General features: G+C 49.2%; 2 protein-coding genes, 24 non-coding genes and 1 pseudogene across 26 annotated transcripts; 25 read left to right on the forward strand and 2 right to left on the reverse strand.

Annotated features, from left to right (window-relative positions):
* Positions 1–364: 364 nt before the first annotated feature.
* Positions 365–471, forward strand: LOC148961388 (U6 spliceosomal RNA). Its single transcript, XR_016154395.1, has one exon. It is a non-coding gene; the product is annotated as a U6 spliceosomal RNA (small nuclear RNA).
* Positions 472–906: 435 nt separating this feature from the next.
* Positions 907–1,013, forward strand: LOC148961389 (U6 spliceosomal RNA). Its single transcript, XR_016154396.1, has one exon. It is a non-coding gene; the product is annotated as a U6 spliceosomal RNA (small nuclear RNA).
* A 435-nt stretch (positions 1,014–1,448) lies between these two features.
* Positions 1,449–1,555, forward strand: LOC148961390 (U6 spliceosomal RNA). The gene has a single exon (XR_016154397.1). It is a non-coding gene; the product is annotated as a U6 spliceosomal RNA (small nuclear RNA).
* A 434-nt stretch (positions 1,556–1,989) lies between these two features.
* LOC148961391 (U6 spliceosomal RNA) lies at positions 1,990–2,096 on the forward strand. The gene has a single exon (XR_016154398.1). It is a non-coding gene; the product is annotated as a U6 spliceosomal RNA (small nuclear RNA).
* A 433-nt stretch (positions 2,097–2,529) lies between these two features.
* Positions 2,530–2,636, forward strand: LOC148961392 (U6 spliceosomal RNA). The gene has a single exon (XR_016154399.1). It is a non-coding gene; the product is annotated as a U6 spliceosomal RNA (small nuclear RNA).
* Positions 2,637–3,071: 435 nt separating this feature from the next.
* Positions 3,072–3,178, forward strand: LOC148961393 (U6 spliceosomal RNA). The gene has a single exon (XR_016154400.1). It is a non-coding gene; the product is annotated as a U6 spliceosomal RNA (small nuclear RNA).
* A 435-nt stretch (positions 3,179–3,613) lies between these two features.
* On the forward strand, positions 3,614–3,720 carry LOC148961394 (U6 spliceosomal RNA). The gene has a single exon (XR_016154435.1). It is a non-coding gene; the product is annotated as a U6 spliceosomal RNA (small nuclear RNA).
* A 433-nt stretch (positions 3,721–4,153) lies between these two features.
* Positions 4,154–4,260, forward strand: LOC148961395 (U6 spliceosomal RNA). Its single transcript, XR_016154433.1, has one exon. It is a non-coding gene; the product is annotated as a U6 spliceosomal RNA (small nuclear RNA).
* A 435-nt stretch (positions 4,261–4,695) lies between these two features.
* Positions 4,696–4,802, forward strand: LOC148961396 (U6 spliceosomal RNA). The gene has a single exon (XR_016154413.1). It is a non-coding gene; the product is annotated as a U6 spliceosomal RNA (small nuclear RNA).
* Positions 4,803–5,237: 435 nt separating this feature from the next.
* On the forward strand, positions 5,238–5,344 carry LOC148961397 (U6 spliceosomal RNA). Its single transcript, XR_016154401.1, has one exon. It is a non-coding gene; the product is annotated as a U6 spliceosomal RNA (small nuclear RNA).
* A 435-nt stretch (positions 5,345–5,779) lies between these two features.
* LOC148961398 (U6 spliceosomal RNA) lies at positions 5,780–5,886 on the forward strand. Its single transcript, XR_016154403.1, has one exon. It is a non-coding gene; the product is annotated as a U6 spliceosomal RNA (small nuclear RNA).
* Positions 5,887–6,321: 435 nt separating this feature from the next.
* Positions 6,322–6,428, forward strand: LOC148961399 (U6 spliceosomal RNA). The gene has a single exon (XR_016154404.1). It is a non-coding gene; the product is annotated as a U6 spliceosomal RNA (small nuclear RNA).
* Positions 6,429–6,863: 435 nt separating this feature from the next.
* LOC148961400 (U6 spliceosomal RNA) lies at positions 6,864–6,970 on the forward strand. Its single transcript, XR_016154405.1, has one exon. It is a non-coding gene; the product is annotated as a U6 spliceosomal RNA (small nuclear RNA).
* Positions 6,971–7,404: 434 nt separating this feature from the next.
* On the forward strand, positions 7,405–7,511 carry LOC148961401 (U6 spliceosomal RNA). Its single transcript, XR_016154406.1, has one exon. It is a non-coding gene; the product is annotated as a U6 spliceosomal RNA (small nuclear RNA).
* A 433-nt stretch (positions 7,512–7,944) lies between these two features.
* LOC120476344 (U6 spliceosomal RNA) lies at positions 7,945–8,051 on the forward strand. Its single transcript, XR_005622126.1, has one exon. It is a non-coding gene; the product is annotated as a U6 spliceosomal RNA (small nuclear RNA).
* Positions 8,052–8,486: 435 nt separating this feature from the next.
* LOC120476363 (U6 spliceosomal RNA) lies at positions 8,487–8,593 on the forward strand. The gene has a single exon (XR_005622142.1). It is a non-coding gene; the product is annotated as a U6 spliceosomal RNA (small nuclear RNA).
* Positions 8,594–9,028: 435 nt separating this feature from the next.
* On the forward strand, positions 9,029–9,135 carry LOC120476358 (U6 spliceosomal RNA). Its single transcript, XR_005622139.2, has one exon. It is a non-coding gene; the product is annotated as a U6 spliceosomal RNA (small nuclear RNA).
* Positions 9,136–9,568: 433 nt separating this feature from the next.
* LOC120476362 (U6 spliceosomal RNA) lies at positions 9,569–9,675 on the forward strand. Its single transcript, XR_005622141.1, has one exon. It is a non-coding gene; the product is annotated as a U6 spliceosomal RNA (small nuclear RNA).
* A 435-nt stretch (positions 9,676–10,110) lies between these two features.
* On the forward strand, positions 10,111–10,217 carry LOC148961402 (U6 spliceosomal RNA). The gene has a single exon (XR_016154408.1). It is a non-coding gene; the product is annotated as a U6 spliceosomal RNA (small nuclear RNA).
* Positions 10,218–10,652: 435 nt separating this feature from the next.
* Positions 10,653–10,750, forward strand: LOC148961403 (U6 spliceosomal RNA; annotated as a pseudogene).
* A 559-nt stretch (positions 10,751–11,309) lies between these two features.
* LOC148961404 (uncharacterized) lies at positions 11,310–16,546 on the reverse strand. The gene is made up of 10 exons (XM_089128157.1): positions 16,381–16,546; positions 15,821–16,260; positions 15,424–15,745; positions 14,895–15,198; positions 14,299–14,796; positions 13,980–14,189; positions 13,585–13,898; positions 13,226–13,482; positions 12,866–13,114; positions 11,310–12,775 (listed from the first exon to the last, which is right to left on the reverse strand). The coding sequence occupies exons 2-10, from the start codon at positions 15,940–15,942 to the stop codon at positions 12,019–12,021; spliced, it is 3,033 nt and encodes a 1,010-aa protein (XP_088984283.1). The 5' UTR covers positions 15,943–16,260; positions 16,381–16,546; the 3' UTR covers positions 11,310–12,018.
* Positions 16,547–16,681: 135 nt separating this feature from the next.
* LOC148961405 (uncharacterized) lies at positions 16,682–18,439 on the reverse strand. The gene is made up of 4 exons (XM_089128158.1): positions 17,677–18,439; positions 17,301–17,599; positions 17,114–17,221; positions 16,682–17,002 (listed from the first exon to the last, which is right to left on the reverse strand). The coding sequence occupies exons 1-4, from the start codon at positions 18,219–18,221 to the stop codon at positions 16,992–16,994; spliced, it is 963 nt and encodes a 320-aa protein (XP_088984284.1). The 5' UTR covers positions 18,222–18,439; the 3' UTR covers positions 16,682–16,991.
* Positions 18,440–19,639: 1,200 nt separating this feature from the next.
* Positions 19,640–19,746, forward strand: LOC148961406 (U6 spliceosomal RNA). The gene has a single exon (XR_016154409.1). It is a non-coding gene; the product is annotated as a U6 spliceosomal RNA (small nuclear RNA).
* A 434-nt stretch (positions 19,747–20,180) lies between these two features.
* Positions 20,181–20,287, forward strand: LOC120476347 (U6 spliceosomal RNA). The gene has a single exon (XR_005622128.1). It is a non-coding gene; the product is annotated as a U6 spliceosomal RNA (small nuclear RNA).
* Positions 20,288–20,720: 433 nt separating this feature from the next.
* On the forward strand, positions 20,721–20,827 carry LOC120476348 (U6 spliceosomal RNA). The gene has a single exon (XR_005622129.1). It is a non-coding gene; the product is annotated as a U6 spliceosomal RNA (small nuclear RNA).
* A 435-nt stretch (positions 20,828–21,262) lies between these two features.
* LOC148961407 (U6 spliceosomal RNA) lies at positions 21,263–21,369 on the forward strand. The gene has a single exon (XR_016154411.1). It is a non-coding gene; the product is annotated as a U6 spliceosomal RNA (small nuclear RNA).
* A 435-nt stretch (positions 21,370–21,804) lies between these two features.
* LOC148961408 (U6 spliceosomal RNA) lies at positions 21,805–21,911 on the forward strand. The gene has a single exon (XR_016154431.1). It is a non-coding gene; the product is annotated as a U6 spliceosomal RNA (small nuclear RNA).
* The last annotated feature ends 294 nt before the right edge of the window (positions 21,912–22,205 follow it).

The raw sequence follows: 22,205 nt of genomic DNA on the forward strand, positions 1-22,205 counted from the left end.
ATCTCTTGTGTCAAGAACTGGTGCATCTCCAATGTCTATAAGGCACTCTCAGTTTTCCAGCAAAGTGTGTCCACTCCCTTTCTTCAGCAGATGCAGACAGGGAACAGGGTTTGACCCCATAGGCGATATCTTTTCCCTTCAATGTTGTCAAGGTTGTCCGCATTATCCGGTTTTCTGCTTTCCACCAACTCATTTCTTCCTCGAAAACCTGGAGGACACAGCCCATTCAGAGCTTGTAGTTTGGTACCATAGATAAGTCTACCCAACCCATTCTTTCAGTAGATGGCTCGCTTGCCCTACCACCTTGGTGATGGCTCGCTGGAACCCGAGGGGTACATATTCCTTGAGCGGGACAGTTGGCCTCGTGCTTGCTAAGGCAGCACATATACTAAAATTGGATCGATACAGAGAAGATTAGCATGGCCCCTGCGAAAGGATGACACGCAAATCCGTGAAGCGCTCCATATTTTTGGCAGCTGTGATCAAGCCTCCTTCACTGGAATTGATTCATACCTTCTTGCCACAACTTATTTTCATTCTTGATCTCTTGTGTCAAGAACTGGTGCATCTCCAATGTCTATAGGGCACTCTCAGTTTTCCAGCAAAGTGTGTCCACTCCCTTTCTTCAGCAGATGCAGACAGGGAACAGGGTTTGACCCCATAGGCGATATCTTTTCCCTTCAATGTTGTCAAGGTTGTCCGCATTATCCGGTTTTCTGCTTTCCACCAACTCATTTCTTCCTCGAAAACCTGGAGGACACAGCCCATTCAGAGCTTGTAGTTTGGTACCATAGATAAGTCTACCCAACCCATTCTTTCAGTAGATGGCTCGCTTGCCCTACCACCTTGGTGATGGCTCGCTGGAACCCGAGGGGTACATATTCCTTGAGCGGGACAGTTGGCCTCGTGCTTGCTAAGGCAGCACATATACTAAAATTGGATCGATACAGAGAAGATTAGCATGGCCCCTGCGAAAGGATGACACGCAAATCCGTGAAGCGCTCCATATTTTTGGCAGCTGTGATCAAGCCTCCTTCACTGGAATTGATTCATACCTTCTTGCCACAACTTATTTTCATTCTTGATCTCTTGTGTCAAGAACTGGTGCATCTCCAATGTCTATAGGGCACTCTCAGTTTTCCAGCAAAGTGTGTCCACTCCCCTTCTTCAGCAGATGCCGACAGGGAACAGGGTTTGACCCCATAGGCGATATCTTTTCCCTTCAATGTTGTCAAGGTTGTCCGCATTATCCGGTTTTCTGCTTTCCGCCAACTCATTTCTTTCTCGAAAACCTGGAGGACACAGCCCATTCAGAGCTTGTAGTTTGGTACCATAGATAAGTCTACCCAACCCATTCTTTCAGTAGATGGCTCGCTTGCCCTACCACCTTGGTGATGGCTCGCTGGAACCCGAGGGGTACATATTCCTTGAGCGGGACAGTTGGCCTCGTGCTTGCTAAGGCAGCACATATACTAAAATTGGATCGATACAGAGAAGATTAGCATGGCCCCTGCGAAAGGATGACACGCAAATCCGTGAAGCGCTCCATATTTTTGGCAGCTGTGATCAAGCCTCCTTCACTGGAATTGATTCATACCTTTCTACCACTATTTAGTTTCATTCTTGATCTCTTGTGTCAAGAACTGGTGCATCTCCAATGTCTATAGGGCACTCTCAGTTTTCTAGCATAGTGTGTCCACTCCCTTTCTCAGCAGATGCCGACAGGGAACAGGGTTTGACCCCATAGGCGATATCTTTTCCCTTCAATGTTGTCAAGGTTGTCCGCATTATCCGGTTTTCTGCTTTCCGCCAACTCATTTATTTCTCGAAAACCTGGAGGACACGGCGCATTCAGAGCTTGTAGTTTGGTACCATAGATAAGTCTACCCAACCCATTCTTTCAGTAGTTGGCTCGCTTGCCCTACCACCTTGGTGATGGCTCGCTGGAACCCGAGGGGTACATATTCATTGAGCGGGACAGTTGGCCTCGTGCTTGCTAAGGCAGCACATATACTAAAATTGGATCGATACAGAGAAGATTAGCATGGCCCCTGCGAAAGGATGACACGCAAATCCGTGAAGCGCTCCATATTTTTGGCAGCTGTGATCAAGCCTCCTTCACTGGAATTGATTCATACCTTCTTGCCACAACGTATTTTCATTCTTGATCTCTTGTGTCAAGAACTGGTGCATCTCCAATGTCTATAGGGCACTCTCAGTTTTCCAGCAAAGTGTGTCCACTCCCTTTCTCAGCAGATGCCGACAGGGAACCGGGTTTGACCCCATAGGCGATATCTTTTCCCTTCAATGTTGTAAAGGTTGTCCGCATTATCCGGTTTTCTGCTTTCTCTAACTCATTTATTTCTCGAAAACCTGGAGGACACAGCGCATTCAGAGCTTGTAGTTTGGTACCATAGATAAGTCTACCCAACCCATTCTTTCAGTAGATGGCTCGCTTGCCCTACCACCTTGGTGATGGCTCGCTGGAACCCGAGGGGTACATATTCCTTGAGCGGGACAGTTGGCCTCGTGCTTGCTAAGGCAGCACATATACTAAAATTGGATCGATACAGAGAAGATTAGCATGGCCCCTGCGAAAGGATGACACGCAAATCCGTGAAGCGCTCCATATTTTTGGCAGCTGTGATCAAGCCTCCTTCACTGGAATTGATTCATACCTTCTTGCCACAACTTATTTTCATTCTTGATCTCTTGTGTCAAGAACTGGTGCATCTCCAATGTCTATAGGGCACTCTCAGTTTTCCAGCAAAGTGTGTCCACTCCCCTTCTTCAGCAGATGCCGACAGGGAACAGGGTTTGACCCCATAGGCGATATCTTTTCCCTTCAATGTTGTCAAGGTTGTCCGCATTATCCGGTTTTCTGCTTTCCGCCAACTCATTTCTTTCTCGAAAACCTGGAGGACACAGCCCATTCAGAGCTTGTAGTTTGGTACCATAGATAAGTCTACCCAACCCATTCTTTCAGTAGATGGCTCGCTTGCCCTACCACCTTGGTGATGGCTCGCTGGAACCCGAGGGGTACATATTCCTTGAGCGGGACAGTTGGCCTCGTGCTTGCTAAGGCAGCACATATACTAAAATTGGATCGATACAGAGAAGATTAGCATGGCCCCTGCGAAAGGATGACACGCAAATCCGTGAAGCGCTCCATATTTTTGGCAGCTGTGATCAAGCCTCCTTCACTGGAATTGATTCATACCTTCTTGCCACAACTTATTTTCATTCTTGATCTCTTGTGTCAAGAACTGGTGCATCTCCAATGTCTATAGGGCACTCTCAGTTTTCCAGCAAAGTGTGTCCACTCCCTTTCTTCAGCAGATGCAGACAGGGAACAGGGTTTGACCCCATAGGCGATATCTTTTCCCTTCAATGTTGTCAAGGTTGTCCGCATTATCCGGTTTTCTGCTTTCCACCAACTCATTTCTTCCTCGAAAACCTGGAGGACACAGCCCATTCAGAGCTTGTAGTTTGGTATCATAGATAAGTCTACCCAACCCATTCTTTCAGTAGATGGCTCGCTTGCCCTACCACCTTGGTGATGGCTCGCTGGAACCCGAGGGGTACATATTCCTTGAGCGGGACAGTTGGCCTCGTGCTTGCTAAGGCAGCACATATACTAAAATTGGATCGATACAGAGAAGATTAGCATGGCCCCTGCGAAAGGATGACACGCAAATCTGTGAAGCGCTCCATAGTTTTGGCAGCTGTGATCAAGCCTCCTTCACTGGAATTGATTCATACCTTCTTGCCACAACTTATTTTCATTCTTGATCTCTTGTGTCAAGAACTGGTGCATCTCCAATGTCTATAGGGCACTCTCAGTTTTCCAGCAAAGTGTGTCCACTCCCTTTCTTCAGCAGATGCAGACAGGGAACAGGGTTTGACCCCATAGGCGATATCTTTTCCCTTCAATGTTGTCAAGGTTGTCCGCATTATCCGGTTTTCTGCTTTCCGCCAACTCATTTCTTTCTCAAACCTGGAGGACACAGCCCATTCAGAGCTTGTAGTTTGGTACCATAGATAAGTCTACCCAACCCATTCTTTCAGTAGATGGCTCGCTTGCCCTACCACCTTGGTGATGGCTCGCTGGAACCCGAGGGGTACATATTCCTTGAGCGGGACAGTTGGCCTCGTGCTTGCTAAGGCAGCACATATACTAAAATTGGATCGGTACAGAGAAGATTAGCATGGCCCCTGCGAAAGGATGACACGCAAATCCGTGAAGCGCTCCATATTTTTGGCAGCTGTGATCAAGCCTCCTTCACTGGAATTGATTCATACCTTCTTGCCACAACTTATTTTCATTCTTGATCTCTTGTGTCAAGAACTGGTGCATCTCCAATGTCTATAGGGCACTCTCAGTTTTCCAGCAAAGTGTGTCCACTCCCTTTCTTCAGCAGATGCAGACAGGGAACAGGGTTTGACCCCATAGGCGATATCTTTTCCCTTCAATGTTGTCAAGGTTGTCCGCATATTCCGGTTTTCTGCTTTCCGCCAACTCATTTCTTTCTCGAAAACCTGGAGGACACAGCCCATTCAGAGCTTGTAGTTTGGTACCATAGATAAGTCTACCCAACCCATTATTTCAGTAGATGGCTCGCTTGCACTACCACCTTGGTGATGGCTCGCTGGAACCCGAGGGGTACATATTCCTTGAGCGGGACAGTTGGCCTCGTGCTTGCTAAGGCAGCACATATACTAAAATTGGATCGATACAGAGAAGATTAGCATGGCCCCTGCGAAAGGATGACACGCAAATCAGTGAAGCGCTCCATATTTTTGGCAGCTGTGATCAAGCCTCCTTCACTGGAATTGATTCATACCTTCTTGCCACAACTTATTTTCATTCTTGATCTCTTGTGTCAAGAACTGGTGCATCTCCAATGTCTATAAGGCACTCTCAGTTTTCCAGCAAAGTGTGTCCACTCCCTTTCTTCAGCAGATGCAGACAGGGAACAGGGTTTGACCCCATAGGCGATATCTTTTCCCTTCAATGTTGTCAAGGTTGTCCGCATTATCCGGTTTTCTGCTTTCCACCAACTCATTTCTTCCTCGAAAACCTGGAGGACACAGCCCATTCAGAGCTTGTAGTTTGGTACCATAGATAAGTCTACCCAACCCATTCTTTCAGTAGATGGCTCGCTTGCCCTACCACCTTGGTGATGGCTCGCTGGAACCCGAGGGGTACATATTCCTTGAGCGGGACAGTTGGCCTCGTGCTTGCTAAGGCAGCACATATACTAAAATTGGATCGATACAGAGAAGATTAGCATGGCCCCTGCGAAAGGATGACACGCAAATCCGTGAAGCGCTCCATATTTTTGGCAGCTGTGATCAAGCCTCCTTCACTGGAATTGATTCATACCTTCTTGCCACAACTTATTTTCATTCTTGATCTCTTGTGTCAAGAACTGGTGCATCTCCAATGTCTATAGGGCACTCTCAGTTTTCCAGCAAAGTGTGTCCACTCCCTTTCTTCAGCAGATGCAGACAGGGAACAGGGTTTGACCCCATAGGCGATATCTTTTCCCTTCAATGTTGTCAAGGTTGTCCGCATTATCCGGTTTTCTGCTTTCCACCAACTCATTTCTTCCTCGAAAACCTGGAGGACACAGCCCATTCAGAGCTTGTAGTTTGGTACCATAGATAAGTCTACCCAACCCATTCTTTCAGTAGATGGCTCGCTTGCCCTACCACCTTGGTGATGGCTCGCTGGAACCCGAGGGGTACATATTCCTTGAGCGGGACAGTTGGCCTCGTGCTTGCTAAGGCAGCACATATACTAAAATTGGATCGATACAGAGAAGATTAGCATGGCCCCTGCGAAAGGATGACACGCAAATCCGTGAAGCGCTCCATATTTTTGGCAGCTGTGATCAAGCCTCCTTCACTGGAATTGATTCATACCTTCTTGCCACAACTTATTTTCATTCTTGATCTCTTGTGTCAAGAACTGGTGCATCTCCAATGTCTATAGGGCACTCTCAGTTTTCCAGCAAAGTGTGTCCACTCCCCTTCTTCAGCAGATGCCGACAGGGAACAGGGTTTGACCCCATAGGCGATATCTTTTCCCTTCAATGTTGTCAAGGTTGTCCGCATTATCCGGTTTTCTGCTTTCCGCCAACTCATTTCTTTCTCGAAAACCTGGAGGACACAGCCCATTCAGAGCTTGTAGTTTGGTACCATAGATAAGTCTACCCAACCCATTCTTTCAGTAGATGGCTCGCTTGCCCTACCACCTTGGTGATGGCTCGCTGGAACCCGAGGGGTACATATTCCTTGAGCGGGACAGTTGGCCTTGTGCTTGCTAAGGCAGCACATATACTAAAATTGGATCGATACAGAGAAGATTAGCATGGCCCCTGCGAAAGGATGACACGCAAATCCGTGAAGCGCTCCATATTTTTGGCAGCTGTGATCAAGCCTCCTTCACTGGAATTGATTCATACCTTCTTGCCACAACTTATTTTCATTCTTGATCTCTTGTGTCAAGAACTGGTGCATCTCCAATGTCTATAGGGCACTCTCAGTTTTCCAGCAAAGTGTGTCCACTCCCCTTCTTCAGCAGATGCCGACAGGGAACAGGGTTTGACCCCATAGGCGATATCTTTTCCCTTCAATGTTGTCAAGGTTGTCCGCATTATCCGGTTTTCTGCTTTCCGCCAACTCATTTCTTTCTCGAAAACCTGGAGGACACAGCCCATTCAGAGCTTGTAGTTTGGTACCATAGATAAGTCTACCCAACCCATTCTTTCAGTAGATGGCTCGCTTGCCCTACCACCTTGGTGTTGGCTCGCTGGAACCCGAGGGGTACATATTCCTTGAGCGGGACAGTTGGCCTCGTGCTTGCTAAGGCAGCACATATACTAAAATTGGATCGATACAGAGAAGATTAGCATGGCCCCTGCGAAAGGATGACACGCAAATCCGTGAAGCGCTCCATATTTTTGGCAGCTGTGATCAAGCCTCCTTCACTGGAATTGATTCATACCTTTCTACCACTATTTAGTTTCATTCTTGATCTCTTGTGTCAAGAACTGGTGCATCTCCAATGTCTATAGGGCACTCTCAGTTTTCTAGCATAGTGTGTCCACTCCCTTTCTCAGCAGATGCCGACAGGGAACAGGGTTTGACCCCATAGGCGATATCTTTTCCCTTCAATGTTGTCAAGGTTGTCCGCATTATCCGGTTTTCTGCTTTCCGCCAACTCATTTATTTCTCGAAAACCTGGAGGACACGGCGCATTCAGAGCTTGTAGTTTGGTACCATAGATAAGTCTACCCAACCCATTCTTTCAGTAGTTGGCTCGCTTGCCCTACCACCTTGGTGATGGCTCGCTGGAACCCGAGGGGTACATATTCATTGAGCGGGACAGTTGGCCTCGTGCTTGCTAAGGCAGCACATATACTAAAATTGGATCGATACAGAGAAGATTAGCATGGCCCCTGCGAAAGGATGACACGCAAATCCGTGAAGCGCTCCATATTTTTGGCAGCTGTGATCAAGCCTCCTTCACTGGAATTGATTCATACCTTCTTGCCACAACGTATTTTCATTCTTGATCTCTTGTGTCAAGAACTGGTGCATCTCCAATGTCTATAGGGCACTCTCAGTTTTCCAGCAAAGTGTGTCCACTCCCTTTCTCAGCAGATGCCGACAGGGAACCGGGTTTGACCCCATAGGCGATATCTTTTCCCTTCAATGTTGTAAAGGTTGTCCGCATTATCCGGTTTTCTGCTTTCTCTAACTCATTTATTTCTCGAAAACCTGGAGGACACAGCGCATTCAGAGCTTGTAGTTTGGTACCATAGATAAGTCTACCCAACCCATTCTTTCAGTAGATGGCTCGCTTGCCCTACCACCTTGGTGATGGCTCGCTGGAACCCGAGGGGTACATATTCCTTGAGCGGGACAGTTGGCCTCGTGCTTGCTAAGGCAGCACATATACTAAAATTGGATCGATACAGAGAAGATTAGCATGGCCCCTGCGAAAGGATGACACGCAAATCCGTGAAGCGCTCCATATTTTTGGCAGCTGTGATCAAGCCTCCTTCACTGGAATTGATTCATACCTTCTTGCCACAACTTATTTTCATTCTTGATCTCTTGTGTCAAGAACTGGTGCATCTCCAATGTCTATAGGGCACTCTCAGTTTTCCAGCAAAGTGTGTCCACTCCCCTTCTTCAGCAGATGCCGACAGGGAACAGGGTTTGACCCCATAGGCGATATCTTTTCCCTTCAATGTTGTCAAGGTTGTCCGCATTATCCGGTTTTCTGCTTTCCGCCAACTCATTTCTTTCTCGAAAACCTGGAGGACACAGCCCATTCAGAGCTTGTAGTTTGGTACCATAGATAAGTCTACCCAACCCATTCTTTCAGTAGATGGCTCGCTTGCCCTACCACCTTGGTGATGGCTCGCTGGAACCCGAGGGGTACATATTCCTTGAGCGGGACAGTTGGCCTCGTGCTTGCTAAGGCAGCACATATACTAAAATTGGATCGATACAGAGAAGATTAGCATGGCCCCTGCGAAAGGATGACACGCAAATCCGTGAAGCGCTCCATATTTTTGGCAGCTGTGATCAAGCCTCCTTCACTGGAATTGATTCATACCTTCTTGCCACAACTTATTTTCATTCTTGATCTCTTGTGTCAAGAACTGGTGCATCTCCAATGTCTATAGGGCACTCTCAGTTTTCCAGCAAAGTGTGTCCACTCCCTTTCTTCAGCAGATGCAGACAGGGAACAGGGTTTGACCCCATAGGCGATATCTTTTCCCTTCAATGTTGTCAAGGTTGTCCGCATTATCCGGTTTTCTGCTTTCCACCAACTCATTTCTTCCTCGAAAACCTGGAGGACACAGCCCATTCAGAGCTTGTAGTTTGGTATCATAGATAAGTCTACCCAACCCATTCTTTCAGTAGATGGCTCGCTTGCCCTACCACCTTGGTGATGGCTCGCTGGAACCCGAGGGGTACATATTCCTTGAGCGGGACAGTTGGCCTCGTGCTTGCTAAGGCAGCACATATACTAAAATTGGATCGATACAGAGAAGATTAGCATGGCCCCTGCGAAAGGATGACACGCAAATCCGTGAAGCGCTCCATAGTTTTGGCAGCTGTGATCAAGCCTCCTTCACTGGAATTGATTCATACCTTCTTGCCACAACTTATTTTCATTCTTGATCTCTTGTGTCAAGAACTGGTGCATCTCCAATGTCTATAGGGCACTCTCAGTTTTCCAGCAAAGTGTGTCCACTCCCTTTCTTCAGCAGATGCAGACAGGGAACAGGGTTTGACCCCATAGGCGATATCTTTTCCCTTCAATGTTGTCAAGGTTGTCCGCATTATCCGGTTTTCTGCTTTCCGCCAACTCATTTCTTTCTCAAACCTGGAGGACACAGCCCATTCAGAGCTTGTAGTTTGGTACCATAGATAAGTCTACCCAACCCATTCTTTCAGTAGATGGCTCGCTTGCCCTACCACCTTGGTGATGGCTCGCTGGAACCCGAGGGGTACATATTCCTTGAGCGGGACAGTTGGCCTCGTGCTTGCTAAGGCAGCACATATACTAAAATTGGATCGATACAGAGAAGATTAGCATGGCCCCTGCGAAAGGATGACACGCAAATCCGTGAAGCGCTCCATATTTTTGGCAGCTGTGATCAAGCCTCCTTCACTGGAATTGATTCATACCTTCTTGCCACAACTTATTTTCATTCTTGATCTCTTGTGTCAAGAACTGGTGCATCTCCAATGTCTATAGGGCACTCTCAGTTTTCCAGCAAAGTGTGTCCACTCCCTTTCTTCAGCAGATGCAGACAGGGAACAGGGTTTGACCCCATAGGCGATATCTTTTCCCTTCAATGTTGTCAAGGTTGTCCGCATATTCCGGTTTTCTGCTTTCCGCCAACTCATTTCTTTCTCGAAAACCTGGAGGACACAGCCCATTCAGAGCTTGTAGTTTGGTACCATAGATAAGTCTACCCAACCCATTATTTCAGTAGATGGCTCGCTTGCACTACCACCTTGGTGATGGCTCGCTGGAACCCGAGGGGTACATATTCCTTGAGCGGGACAGTTGGCCTCGTGCTTGCTAAGGCAGCACATATACTAAAATTGGATCGATACAGAGAAGATTAGCATGGCCCCTGCGAAAGGATGACACGCAAATCCGTGAAGCGCTCCATATTTTTGGCAGCTGTGATCAAGCCTCCTTCACTGGAATTGATTCATACCTTCTTGCCACAACTTATTTTCATTCTTGATCTCTTGTGTCAAGAACTGGTGCATCTCCAATGTCTATAAGGCACTCTCAGTTTTCCAGCAAAGTGTGTCCACTCCCTTTCTTCAGCAGATGCAGACAGGGAACAGGGTTTGACCCCATAGGCGATATCTTTTCCCTTCAATGTTGTCAAGGTTGTCCGCATTATCCGGTTTTCTGCTTTCCACCAACTCATTTCTTCCTCGAAAACCTGGAGGACACAGCCCATTCAGAGCTTGTAGTTTGGTACCATAGATAAGTCTACCCAACCCATTCTTTCAGTAGATGGCTCGCTTGCCCTACCACCTTGGTGATGGCTCGCTGGAACCCGAGGGGTACATATTCCTTGAGCGGGACAGTTGGCCTCGTGCTTGCTAAGGCAGCACATATACTAAAATTGGATCGATACAGAGAAGATTAGCATGGCCCCTGCGAAAAGCTTCCCCATCATTTTTCTCTGTTTGTGCGCAGGCGCATTAGCGCCTTCGCGCATGCCCAGTCGCACAAACGAGGTACAAACGAGACCATCAAAACGCAGGATCGAATCCCGCCCGAAGCACAAATATCAAACATTAATTTTTTACATATATCATGCCTATTTCATGTGTATACGTTAAGGTAACATGACGTGTATTATTTGTTTAACCTTTTTCTGCATAGATATTAAAATCTGTTGTGTTAAACATTATATTTGTGTTAAACATTATATTGTATTTATATTGTTTCACCTTTTTCTGCATAGACATGTATGTTAAATAATATATTGTATTCACATTGTCTAACCTTTTTATTTTGTTTCACCCTTTTCTGGATAGATATTAAAATTTGTTGTTGAACATATTGTATTTATATTGTTTCACCTTTTTCTGCACATTTTATATATATATATATATATATATATATATATATATATATGTATATAGAAATATTTTTTTGATATTTAAATAAAAATTATCAATAACATATCAGTTGTTGATGATGATTGTATAGATGCAGAAAACACCAAACAGCAGCAGCAGTAGACTACAGTGTGAAATAGATTATTTATTTCAAAATACAATACAATAAAACAGTGGTATTGATGCAGACAGTGGTATTGATGCAGAACAGTGGTATTGATGCAGACAGTGGTATTGAGAACAGTTGTATTGATGCAGACAGTGGCATTGATATAATATAAGGGCTCATTACAGACATGCATGGATACATAACGCAGCAGCATACAGTGTGAAGTACCAACGCGGCGGCAACAAAGCCAGTGCAACGTAACTCCAAAGACAATGACCACATTGTTCAACATACCCACATGTCCAAAAGACCTATATAACTTGTCAGCGCATAAAATCATAACAGCACAAATGCATGACAATGTGTTATACAGGTGTGAATGGGACAGACAATGTTATCTTTTCTTTTTCTTAAGCCATATGATAGGCAGAAGACACACAGTATAGGCCTATAAAACTTGTCAGTGCAAAGAATCAGTATAGTACAAAGGCATGGCAATGTTATACAGGTGTGAATGGGATACACAATGTTTTTTCAAGCATAGTGTCACTGTGCTGTAGAAAAATTGTGACAGGTGTGGACCGGTGTTTGTAAGAAGCCTCCACACCGCGGCAAGGTCCCGGTCCATGTGGAGGGTAAAGTCAATGTCTTTAAAAATAAACAAACAAACAAACAAAAAAAAAACACAAACAACTATATACACCTGCCCCAGCGAGAATGCAAAATCAGTCCGGGGCTCGACCCTTTTCCTTGTCCTTCATCTCCCTCAGCCACTCCTCCACACTCTTACCCGCTGCGGCGGCAGAGCAAAAATGTACATTGCCGTAGCGGGTGTGTCCAGTCTCCCTCCGCTTTGGCTGGCCGCATGTCCTGCACTTTTGTTCTTGTGGCACGCCGGCCCGGGCAGCAACGACTGCTCCTGCTCCTGCTCCTGCTGCTGCCCTCTGCTCAGCCCTCTTCCTCCTCAGCCACTCAGTTTTGTACACAGAGCGAGGCTGAGGAGGCGGAGCAGGAGGCAGAGGGCCGGCGTGATGTGCGGCGGCCAGAGGCAGAGGGAGGATGTGTGGAGCTGGCGTTGTCCGAGGGAGCGTAGGTATGGGGAGCACCCTTACGCTCTGCTGGGGCAGTGAGAGGTCCAGAAAGAGAGGCTGTGTCATCGAAAAAGGTCCTGTTGCAGCCGCAGCAGCTGGTGGTATGGCCAGGACAACAGCTGAGGGGGCAGGCGGTAAAGGCGCCAGTGGGCACACTGGCGCTGGCAAAACAGGCACCGGTGCTGCCACAGCCGGTGCTGCTGCCGGAGGTCCCACCACCCTTGGCGCTGCTGTCGTCGCCTGGCCTGTTGCTGCTGCCGGAGGACGATCCGCCGCTGCTGTTGGGCCCGGCGCCGTCGCCGAGCCCGCTGCCGCCGCCGGTGGTCGTCCCTCTGCTGCAACGCCTGAAGTGAGCACAGTCCTCTCCTTCTCCCGCTGCGTCCTGGTGAACCTGAGAACGGATTTCAACATAGTATTTTAGTTACATGTACAATTTTAAGAGCATGCAATTCATCAATACCATCAAAAGCATCAAACATACCACAGCGAGAGGGTCCTGGCATTCAGCTCAAAGAGCTGAATGGGCGCCCGAGCCATCAGCCTCTGGTGGCCCAGCACAAGGTCCCGGATGTGCTGGTACCGAAGCAGTATGCTCTCCCACCGCGACCTCCGGGCACCGCGTGCACGGCTGCCCGAGGGGATCAAGCGGCAGAGCTGGGCGCATACTGCCTCTACCAGCCGGCTTGCGCTGGGACTGCTGGCAGGTCCAGAGGTCTCTCCGACCAGGCAGCTGTGGACAATGGACAAAAACAATGACAGATATGAGCAAGATAATGGGCAACATTACATAGAGCAGCTGGTGTGTACATCAGGGATATGTATGATGGAAGTGTAGCCTTACCGCCTCAAGCTTTCCACACCAGGTATACTGGTGTGGCTTGGCTTCGCTGCCATGAAGCGCCCCTGAGCTGGCCTGTCCCTGTAGCGGGGAGGGTAAACTACTCGGGCCCTGTCGTACGGTGACAGGGCCTCGTAGAGCCTGATAAGCTCATCTACCCTCCCCTCGGACAAGGCCGGGTCGTGACGCAACCCCACCAAGGCCGTGGCCAACTGGACCACGGCCAGGTACCCTGGCTGGTCATCTGGTCCTCTGTAGTCCTGCAGACACACAAGAAAAAATGGAGAAAGAAATAAGTCAGTTGGATAGAACAGAGCAAGCGCCGTTTTGGGTGATGCGGGATGCACTACAGTCGTGCTTACCTCAGCAGCCTGCTGAGGCTCTGGCGAGGACCGGCCGGGGGAGTGGGGTGCGGGCTCGGGGGCACCGGTCGGACTGGATGGCTCGGGCGCGGGTGCGTCAGCCGGTCGCCCTGACCGCGGGTCCGTCAGAGGATCTAGGAACTCGCCAGGCACGTGGAGGGTGAGGTCATCCACCTCCTGGCCGTCGGCGAGCTCGTCATCCTCGACGAGATGGGGAACGTCCCCCCCCGCGTCCGGAATGTCAGGGTCCAAGCTGACGTCCTGCAGCACTCTGCCCGTCTGGGAGTACAGGTACTCGATGCCGATGAGTTCCCCTGAAGTACAACAACAGTCAGTCAGGTACAAGTATCATTCAGTGTGGACACGTGTAAGCGCGGTGGCTTGAGTGTTCTTACCAGTGTACTCCCTGGGCTTGGTGTAATCCTTGACCACACTCACGCCAAGCACCCTTTGGCTGAGCTGATCAAGAGAGTGCTGCAGGGGGCCATTGTAGGAGCGGAGCAGCGGCCGTCCCTCCTGTGCCACGGACGCCGCCCTGTCTGTGTTCCACCGCGTCAACCCCTCCAGGAGAAATGCCTGGAAGTGCCAGGGATTGGCACTTTCTCCTGCGGAGGAACACAGATCTGTTTAGCAGTTTATTCAGTGCACACAATGTGAACGACAGCGAGTCGATGACAGTGAAAGATTGACGTGACAGTGAAACGTGTGGTCTACCTGGAATGAAGCGGTTGAGATGCAGGTGGAACGACTCCAGGGACGTGGAGCCTCGTGCACAACGGTACACCGGCAGGCTGATCCCCCCCTTGGTCATCCTGCCGGTCTCAGTGTACAGCTCCACGCCCGGCGGGTCCTGGATGCACTGGAGGTGGCGCCGCTGCTCCTTCCAGATCTTCTGGATGCGGTCTTGGTCCAGCAGGGAAATCCCCATGGTGTCTCGTCCGCTGGCACCGCCGAAGGTTTCCAGGAGGTCACCGATCAGCCGCTCCGTCTCCGCCGCTCCACGCGTGCGGCGACGGCAATGGAGAGCCATGTTCTTGCGGCTGACGTGCCTCCACACTCCGGCGTCGGACGAGAAGGTCATCCCCTGCGCCTCAAGCATCCTCTTCGTAGCTTTGAGCAACCGGGCTGTGTCCTCTGGGTCCCACAGGAAGATGCACGAAGACAGCTGCTGCAGGAAGGGTTTATACAGCTGGTGGCTCTCAGTGGTGACACCTGTTATGGAAAAATGCATGTTATATCAAAAGTTATGGAACCATGATGTCTCTTACTGAAATGCTATTTGTTTAATTATTGTTATTGCCACAACACACCTGACGCAAACCGGCGCATCAGGTGCCAGATGTCCAGCCGGACCACCAGCTTGTCCCACTTCCCGAACACGTCAGCTGCCTTGGATCTCCCGTGGGACGAACAACAGTCCCGGTCGACGTAGAGGAGCTGAGGTGGCTCCACCCCAGCGTCCCGATACCGCCGCATCAACCCCTCAGCCATGGGCAACAGGCCGGCACCCTCGGTGTCCGTGAGCACGGACATGAGCACCTGTCCGTGCTCGTTGCCGACGTTCGTTGCCCATGCTGCGGTCTGGGCGGCAGCACCGGAGAGCTTCCGGGTCACCTGTTTTAAAGGATAAAGCATCTCAGTAAGGCTGCACGCACATAGCCAGAGCATGATACTCCACACCACACTTATTTATATATATATATATATATATATATATATTAGTATATATATTAGTATTTATATTAGTATGTATGTCGAGTGAGCGCGTGTTAAATTAGTATGTATGTCGATAATAGTACAAACTATATAGTGTATATACATATATAGCACCACATTTACCTTCTTGGTAGAGTCCATCTTCAAAACCCTACCAAAGACGGAGGTGACCCGGGCCTTCACGTCCTCCAGGCGGGAGAGGATGTCGTGGCAGTACACCAATAACAGCCACGCGTACTGGGGCACGGGTGGCGGTTTTGGTGGTGGGGTGCACATGCGCACGACACCCTGCGACGTGAAGGGCTCCATGACGCTGAGGTAGTGTATGGACCGCCGCATCCAGGCCTCTGTGTGTGCCTCACAGAGTTTTTTGTACAGCTGCGTGGCGCTGTTCCCCCGAGTACGCTCACGCAGCTGGATGATTACCCGCCGGTCGCAGGCAAGTCTACAGAGAGGAGTACATCATGTGTTACACAAGAGCCACACACAGACACAACAAGGTTTTTAGACAGATACTTACTTGTAGGTGAGGATTGCCGGGAAGAGGGCGCGATGCCCCTCACCCAGCTGACCCACGACCTCCTGCGACCAGGCAGCTACCTTCCTCTTACACCGACGGCACTCCAGGTACTCGGTGGCCATCAAGTACCAGCCGTCGATGTCCAGGACCCTCCGGATGGTCCTGTAGAGCCCACACTTTGTGAGGGCCCTATTACAGCATGTCGGCCGGACGCCCCACAGACGCAGGGGCACCCAGAGGAACAGCCGACACGCGAAGAAGGCAGCTGGTGAGGCGGGTGGCTGAGAGTAACTCGGCCGGGGCTGAGGAGGGTCCCACCACAGCTTGAGGTCTGTGGTGAGTTTGGTCCTCCCCTCGCTGTCTGGCTTGAACAGCTCCCGGCCGATCCACTCCTGCTCTTCCACGGTGAGAGCTGTCCGCCAGCTCTCAGGCAACCGGGACTGTGAAACAAACAAACAGTCAGGAGGCTGAGAGGAGGTGCTACATGCAGATTGACAGTCAACTTCACTGAGTTGTGCCGTCCATGAGTACGGGCCAGGTGTGTGAGCGTGTGTTTGTACCTCAGCCGAAGCAGGAGTGGGTGTTGCGGGCTGCTCCACTTTCCTCTCCTTCCTCTTCCTCTTTGCCGGCGCTGGTGCCAGGGTGGCCTCCCCGGATGGCGTCTCCTCCACGGAGACGCGACAGGGCTCCTCCCTGGTCAACGCCGGAGCCCGCACAGGAAACGCGAGGCTAGGTGGAGCAGCCGCAACTTGAGGTGGTGGTGGTGGTGGGGGAGGGATGTAGGACAGTGCCGGAGGAGGTGGGGATGGAGGCCTCACCACCAGCGGGAGCGTCTGAAGGACCTGTACGTGAGCTGCAGACACATTCACACACACACACACACACACACACAACAAAATGGCATCAGCCACAGGCAGGCAAGACTAAGTGAGACGTGCAGCATGCCAGTGATTAGATGACGTGCAGCATACCAGTAATTAAATGGTGTGTAGCATGCAAGTGAATAGATGACATACAGCATGCCAGTGATAGAGCAGATGGTTTAGTGCTACAAGGTGGATGTTGAGAGGTGAAGCAGGGCCAAGTGAAGCAAATCTACATTACCACTACGTTCTACACATCTACCACCGACAAAGACGGCTACATTACCTTCCAAACTTACCTTTGATCTTCAAGCATCAGCTGTAGAGACCAGTAAATGAAACCATTACAGTTAATGCTAAAATACTGCCAGAATAATATATATTGAGGGCAAATGTTGCAGTGTGACACGTCCAGTGTGGTGCCAATTACCCGTTTCTAAGTCAGTGGCCATCTGGACCAGTTCCTCGTCCGTCACCTCTGTGGGGGGGGAAGGCGGCGGAACCGAGGGGCGCTGGTCTCTGGCGGATGTAGACACCGCTGTGGGGTGGGAGGGCAATGGTTAGTTAATCCTTTACACCGAACCACTGTTGTGTTAAAGAGAAAGAAAGAGATATACCTGGAACTGCAGGCCGTGCTGGTGTGGTCATCAGCTTCCTGACCTTGGCCTGCAGCTCACCTGGGGCCATTGGACGCCTTCCCAGTAGGGCCGAGAACATGGGAGCGGTCGGCTTGCGTGGCGGCAGCCCGGTGGAAGCAGCAGCCTTGCTGGGGCCACTGCTGCTGCTGCTGCTCAGAGGTGGGGGGGTAGCAGCCACCTCTGCCGACTGCTCCTTGTCTCGGCCCAGGATGTACTTCCTGGCGGCGTCCATTGAGGTCCCAGGCTGCGGTATCTTCCGCCGAAGCCACTTGACAAAGCTGCAAGACAATGATCAAAGATTAACACGCATATCAACAAGTCACAGCACCCTGCCCTTCACCACAACTGGACTTACGTCTTCTGCTTTTTTCCTGTAGACTCGTACAGGTCCTTCAGGGTGGCCTCCTTGAAGTCCCCAAAGCCAACAAGCGCCTCGCCCTCACACCCGGGCTGAGTGGCACGGGCCCGGGCCTCCTCGTGCACCCGGTGGAACCTCAGCTGCTCCACAAAAGCAGGGTGGGCGCACGAGTACCGGGCGAGTGCGTCCTTGTTGGCCATAAGGGGGCTGTCGGAGGCACTTTTCTCCCGCTCCCGCTGGTGGCTGGCAACCAACTGCGTGATGTAGCCCACGTCGTTCTCCAGGAGCCAACGGAAAGTTTGACCCTGGTACTTCCCAAACTGGATGCTGTGGCAGCCCAGCACCAGCATGGGGTCACCAGGGTCACCGCCCTTGGAGACGACGTGGGCTTGGGCCTCCTTCTCCACCTCCTCCGGCTTCTTGGCCCTCGCAGCAGCGGCGGTCCCGCGTGGCCCCTTAGAGGCGATGAAGGCCAACGCCTCATCAGAGGCCCGCAGGATAAGCTGCTGCGAGGCCGTGAATTTTAAATTTGCTAAAGACATATCTTCAACAACAAATGGCACAGCACAGCATTAGATGAGCATTACAGGTTAAACTAGCAGCTATATATTAATTGCCATATTAACAGGACTATCACACATAAGATTAATGATATACAAGAACTACACATTCACTATTATTGAAATATTAACGTTAACAAATTAATAATCAACAGGTAAATAATGACCCTAGGGTGCATTGGCAGCCATTAAATAAACAGGCTTATTGTTAATGCATAAAAGATACACTTAAACTTTATAATTGATTTCACGTGGTGATATTATAATCTTAAGGGTCTAAAGATACTAAATGTATAGTCTTTTCATAATTTAATTTTGTTTTCAGAGATCGCCACATGTTGTCCCATTAATTTTTAATGGATTGCATTACATTACATGTTAGCGATCTCTCAAAACGTATTAAATCTTTGATCAGACAAGTGTAAATATTGTTTAAATGTGTAAACAGGACGCCTGACGTTGACGTTAATTAACTAACATACGTTAACGTTTCTTTAAATATAAAAACCAGTGATCGACGGAGAGACGTAATAATACATCGACAAATTCCATGTCAGTACATTGTAAAAGTACTCTGGGAAGACAATGTCTGTACATTCGTAATATTCTATTTATTTTTGTTTTACTCACTCAGTCAGTCGTAACCGTCACACTCTTCCGTTTGAGTTGGTTGCTATGACGCTTGAGTATACTAACCGTTTATTGGCCCAAAACGCTCGACAAAAGCTTGAGTATACTAACCGTTGATTGGCCCAAAACGCTCGACAAACGCTCGACAATCCGAGCTTTCTGATTGGCCCATAACTGAAAACGCTCGACAATCCGAGCTTTCTGATTGGCCCAAAACTGAAAACGCTCGACAAAGGCTCGACAGCACGAGCTGCTGATTGGCCGGCATCCAGAGAAGATCGCGGGACATAGAGCGAAAGGATGACACGCAAATCCGTGAAGCGCTCCATATTTTTGGCAGCTGTGATCAAGCCTCCTTCACTGGAATTGATTCATACCTTCTTGCCACAACTTATTTTCATTCTTGATCTCTTGTGTCAAGAACTGGTGCATCTCCAATGTCTATAGGGCACTCTCAGTTTTCCAGCAAAGTGTGTCCACTCCCCTTCTTCAGCAGATGCCGACAGGGAACAGGGTTTGACCCCATAGGCGATATCTTTTCCCTTCAATGTTGTCAAGGTTGTCCGCATTATCCGGTTTTCTGCTTTCCGCCAACTCATTTCTTTCTCGAAAACCTGGAGGACACAGCCCATTCAGAGCTTGTAGTTTGGTACCATAGATAAGTCTACCCAACCCATTCTTTCAGTAGATGGCTCGCTTGCCCTACCACCTTGGTGATGGCTCGCTGGAACCCGAGGGGTACATATTCCTTGAGCGGGACAGTTGGCCTCGTGCTTGCTAAGGCAGCACATATACTAAAATTGGATCGATACAGAGAAGATTAGCATGGCCCCTGCGAAAGGATGACACGCAAATCCGTGAAGCGCTCCATATTTTTGGCAGCTGTGATCAAGCCTCCTTCACTGGAATTGATTCATACCTTTCTACCACTATTTAGTTTCATTCTTGATCTCTTGTGTCAAGAACTGGTGCATCTCCAATGTCTATAGGGCACTCTCAGTTTTCTAGCATAGTGTGTCCACTCCCTTTCTCAGCAGATGCCGACAGGGAACAGGGTTTGACCCCATAGGCGATATCTTTTCCCTTCAATGTTGTCAAGGTTGTCCGCATTATCCGGTTTTCTGCTTTCCGCCAACTCATTTATTTCTCGAAAACCTGGAGGACACAGCCCATTCAGAGCTTGTAGTTTGGTACCATAGATAAGTCTACCCAACCCATTCTTTCAGTAGTTGGCTCGCTTGCCCTACCACCTTGGTGATGGCTCGCTGGAACCCGAGGGGTACATATTCATTGAGCGGGACAGTTGGCCTCGTGCTTGCTAAGGCAGCACATATACTAAAATTGGATCGATACAGAGAAGATTAGCATGGCCCCTGCGAAAGGATGACACGCAAATCCGTGAAGCGCTCCATATTTTTGGCAGCTGTGATCAAGCCTCCTTCACTGGAATTGATTCATACCTTCTTGCCACAACGTATTTTCATTCTTGATCTCTTGTGTCAAGAACTGGTGCATCTCCAATGTCTATAGGGCACTCTCAGTTTTCCAGCAAAGTGTGTCCACTCCCTTTCTCAGCAGATGCCGACAGGGAACCGGGTTTGACCCCATAGGCGATATCTTTTCCCTTCAATGTTGTAAAGGTTGTCCGCATTATCCGGTTTTCTGCTTTCTCTAACTCATTTATTTCTCGAAAACCTGGAGGACACAGCGCATTCAGAGCTTGTAGTTTGGTACCATAGATAAGTCTACCCAACCCATTCTTTCAGTAGATGGCTCGCTTGCCCTACCACCTTGGTGATGGCTCGCTGGAACCCGAGGGGTACATATTCCTTGAGCGGGACAGTTGGCCTCGTGCTTGCTAAGGCAGCACATATACTAAAATTGGATCGATACAGAGAAGATTAGCATGGCCCCTGCGAAAGGATGACACGCAAATCCGTGAAGCGCTCCATATTTTTGGCAGCTGTGATCAAGCCTCCTTCACTGGAATTGATTCATACCTTCTTGCCACAACTTATTTTCATTCTTGATCTCTTGTGTCAAGAACTGGTGCATCTCCAATGTCTATAGGGCACTCTCAGTTTTCCAGCAAAGTGTGTCCACTCCCCTTCTTCAGCAGATGCCGACAGGGAACAGGGTTTGACCCCATAGGCGATATCTTTTCCCTTCAATGTTGTCAAGGTTGTCCGCATTATCCGGTTTTCTGCTTTCCGCCAACTCATTTCTTTCTCGAAAACCTGGAGGACACAGCCCATTCAGAGCTTGTAGTTTGGTACCATAGATAAGTCTACCCAACCCATTCTTTCAGTAGATGGCTCGCTTGCCCTACCACCTTGGTGATGGCTCGCTGGAACCCGAGGGGTACATATTCCTTGAGCGGGACAGTTGGCCTCGTGCTTGCTAAGGCAGCACATATACTAAAATTGGATCGATACAGAGAAGATTAGCATGGCCCCTGCGAAAGGATGACACGCAAATCCGTGAAGCGCTCCATATTTTTGGCAGCTGTGATCAAGCCTCCTTCACTGGAATTGATTCATACCTTCTTGCCACAACTTATTTTCATTCTTGATCTCTTGTGTCAAGAACTGGTGCATCTCCAATGTCTATAGGGCACTCTCAGTTTTCCAGCAAAGTGTGTCCACTCCCTTTCTTCAGCAGATGCAGACAGGGAACAGGGTTTGACCCCATAGGCGATATCTTTTCCCTTCAATGTTGTCAAGGTTGTCCGCATTATCCGGTTTTCTGCTTTCCACCAACTCATTTCTTCCTCGAAAACCTGGAGGACACAGCCCATTCAGAGCTTGTAGTTTGGTATCATAGATAAGTCTACCCAACCCATTCTTTCAGTAGATGGCTCGCTTGCCCTACCACCTTGGTGATGGCTCGCTGGAACCCGAGGGGTACATATTCCTTGAGCGGGACAGTTGGCCTCGTGCTTGCTAAGGCAGCACATATACTAAAATTGGATCGATACAGAGAAGATTAGCATGGCCCCTGCGAAAGGATGACACGCAAATCCGTGAAGCGCTCCATAGTTTTGGCAGCTGTGATCAAGCCTCCTTCACTGGAATTGATTCATACCTTCTTGCCACAACTTATTTTCATTCTTGATCTCTTGTGTCAAGAACTGGTGCATCTCCAATGTCTATAGGGCACTCTCAGTTTTCCAGCAAAGTGTGTCCACTCCCTTTCTTCAGCAGATGCAGACAGGGAACAGGGTTTGACCCCATAGGCGATATCTTTTCCCTTCAATGTTGTCAAGGTTGTCCGCATTATCCGGTTTTCTGCTTTCCGCCAACTCATTTCTTTCTCAAACCTGGAGGACACAGCCCA

This window comes from Pimephales promelas, unplaced genomic scaffold, assembly GCF_988280905.1.
Source record: "Pimephales promelas unplaced genomic scaffold, fPimPro1.hap1.1 HAP1_SCAFFOLD_65, whole genome shotgun sequence".
In the NCBI taxonomy this organism is placed as follows: Eukaryota; Metazoa; Chordata; class Actinopteri; order Cypriniformes; family Leuciscidae; genus Pimephales; species Pimephales promelas.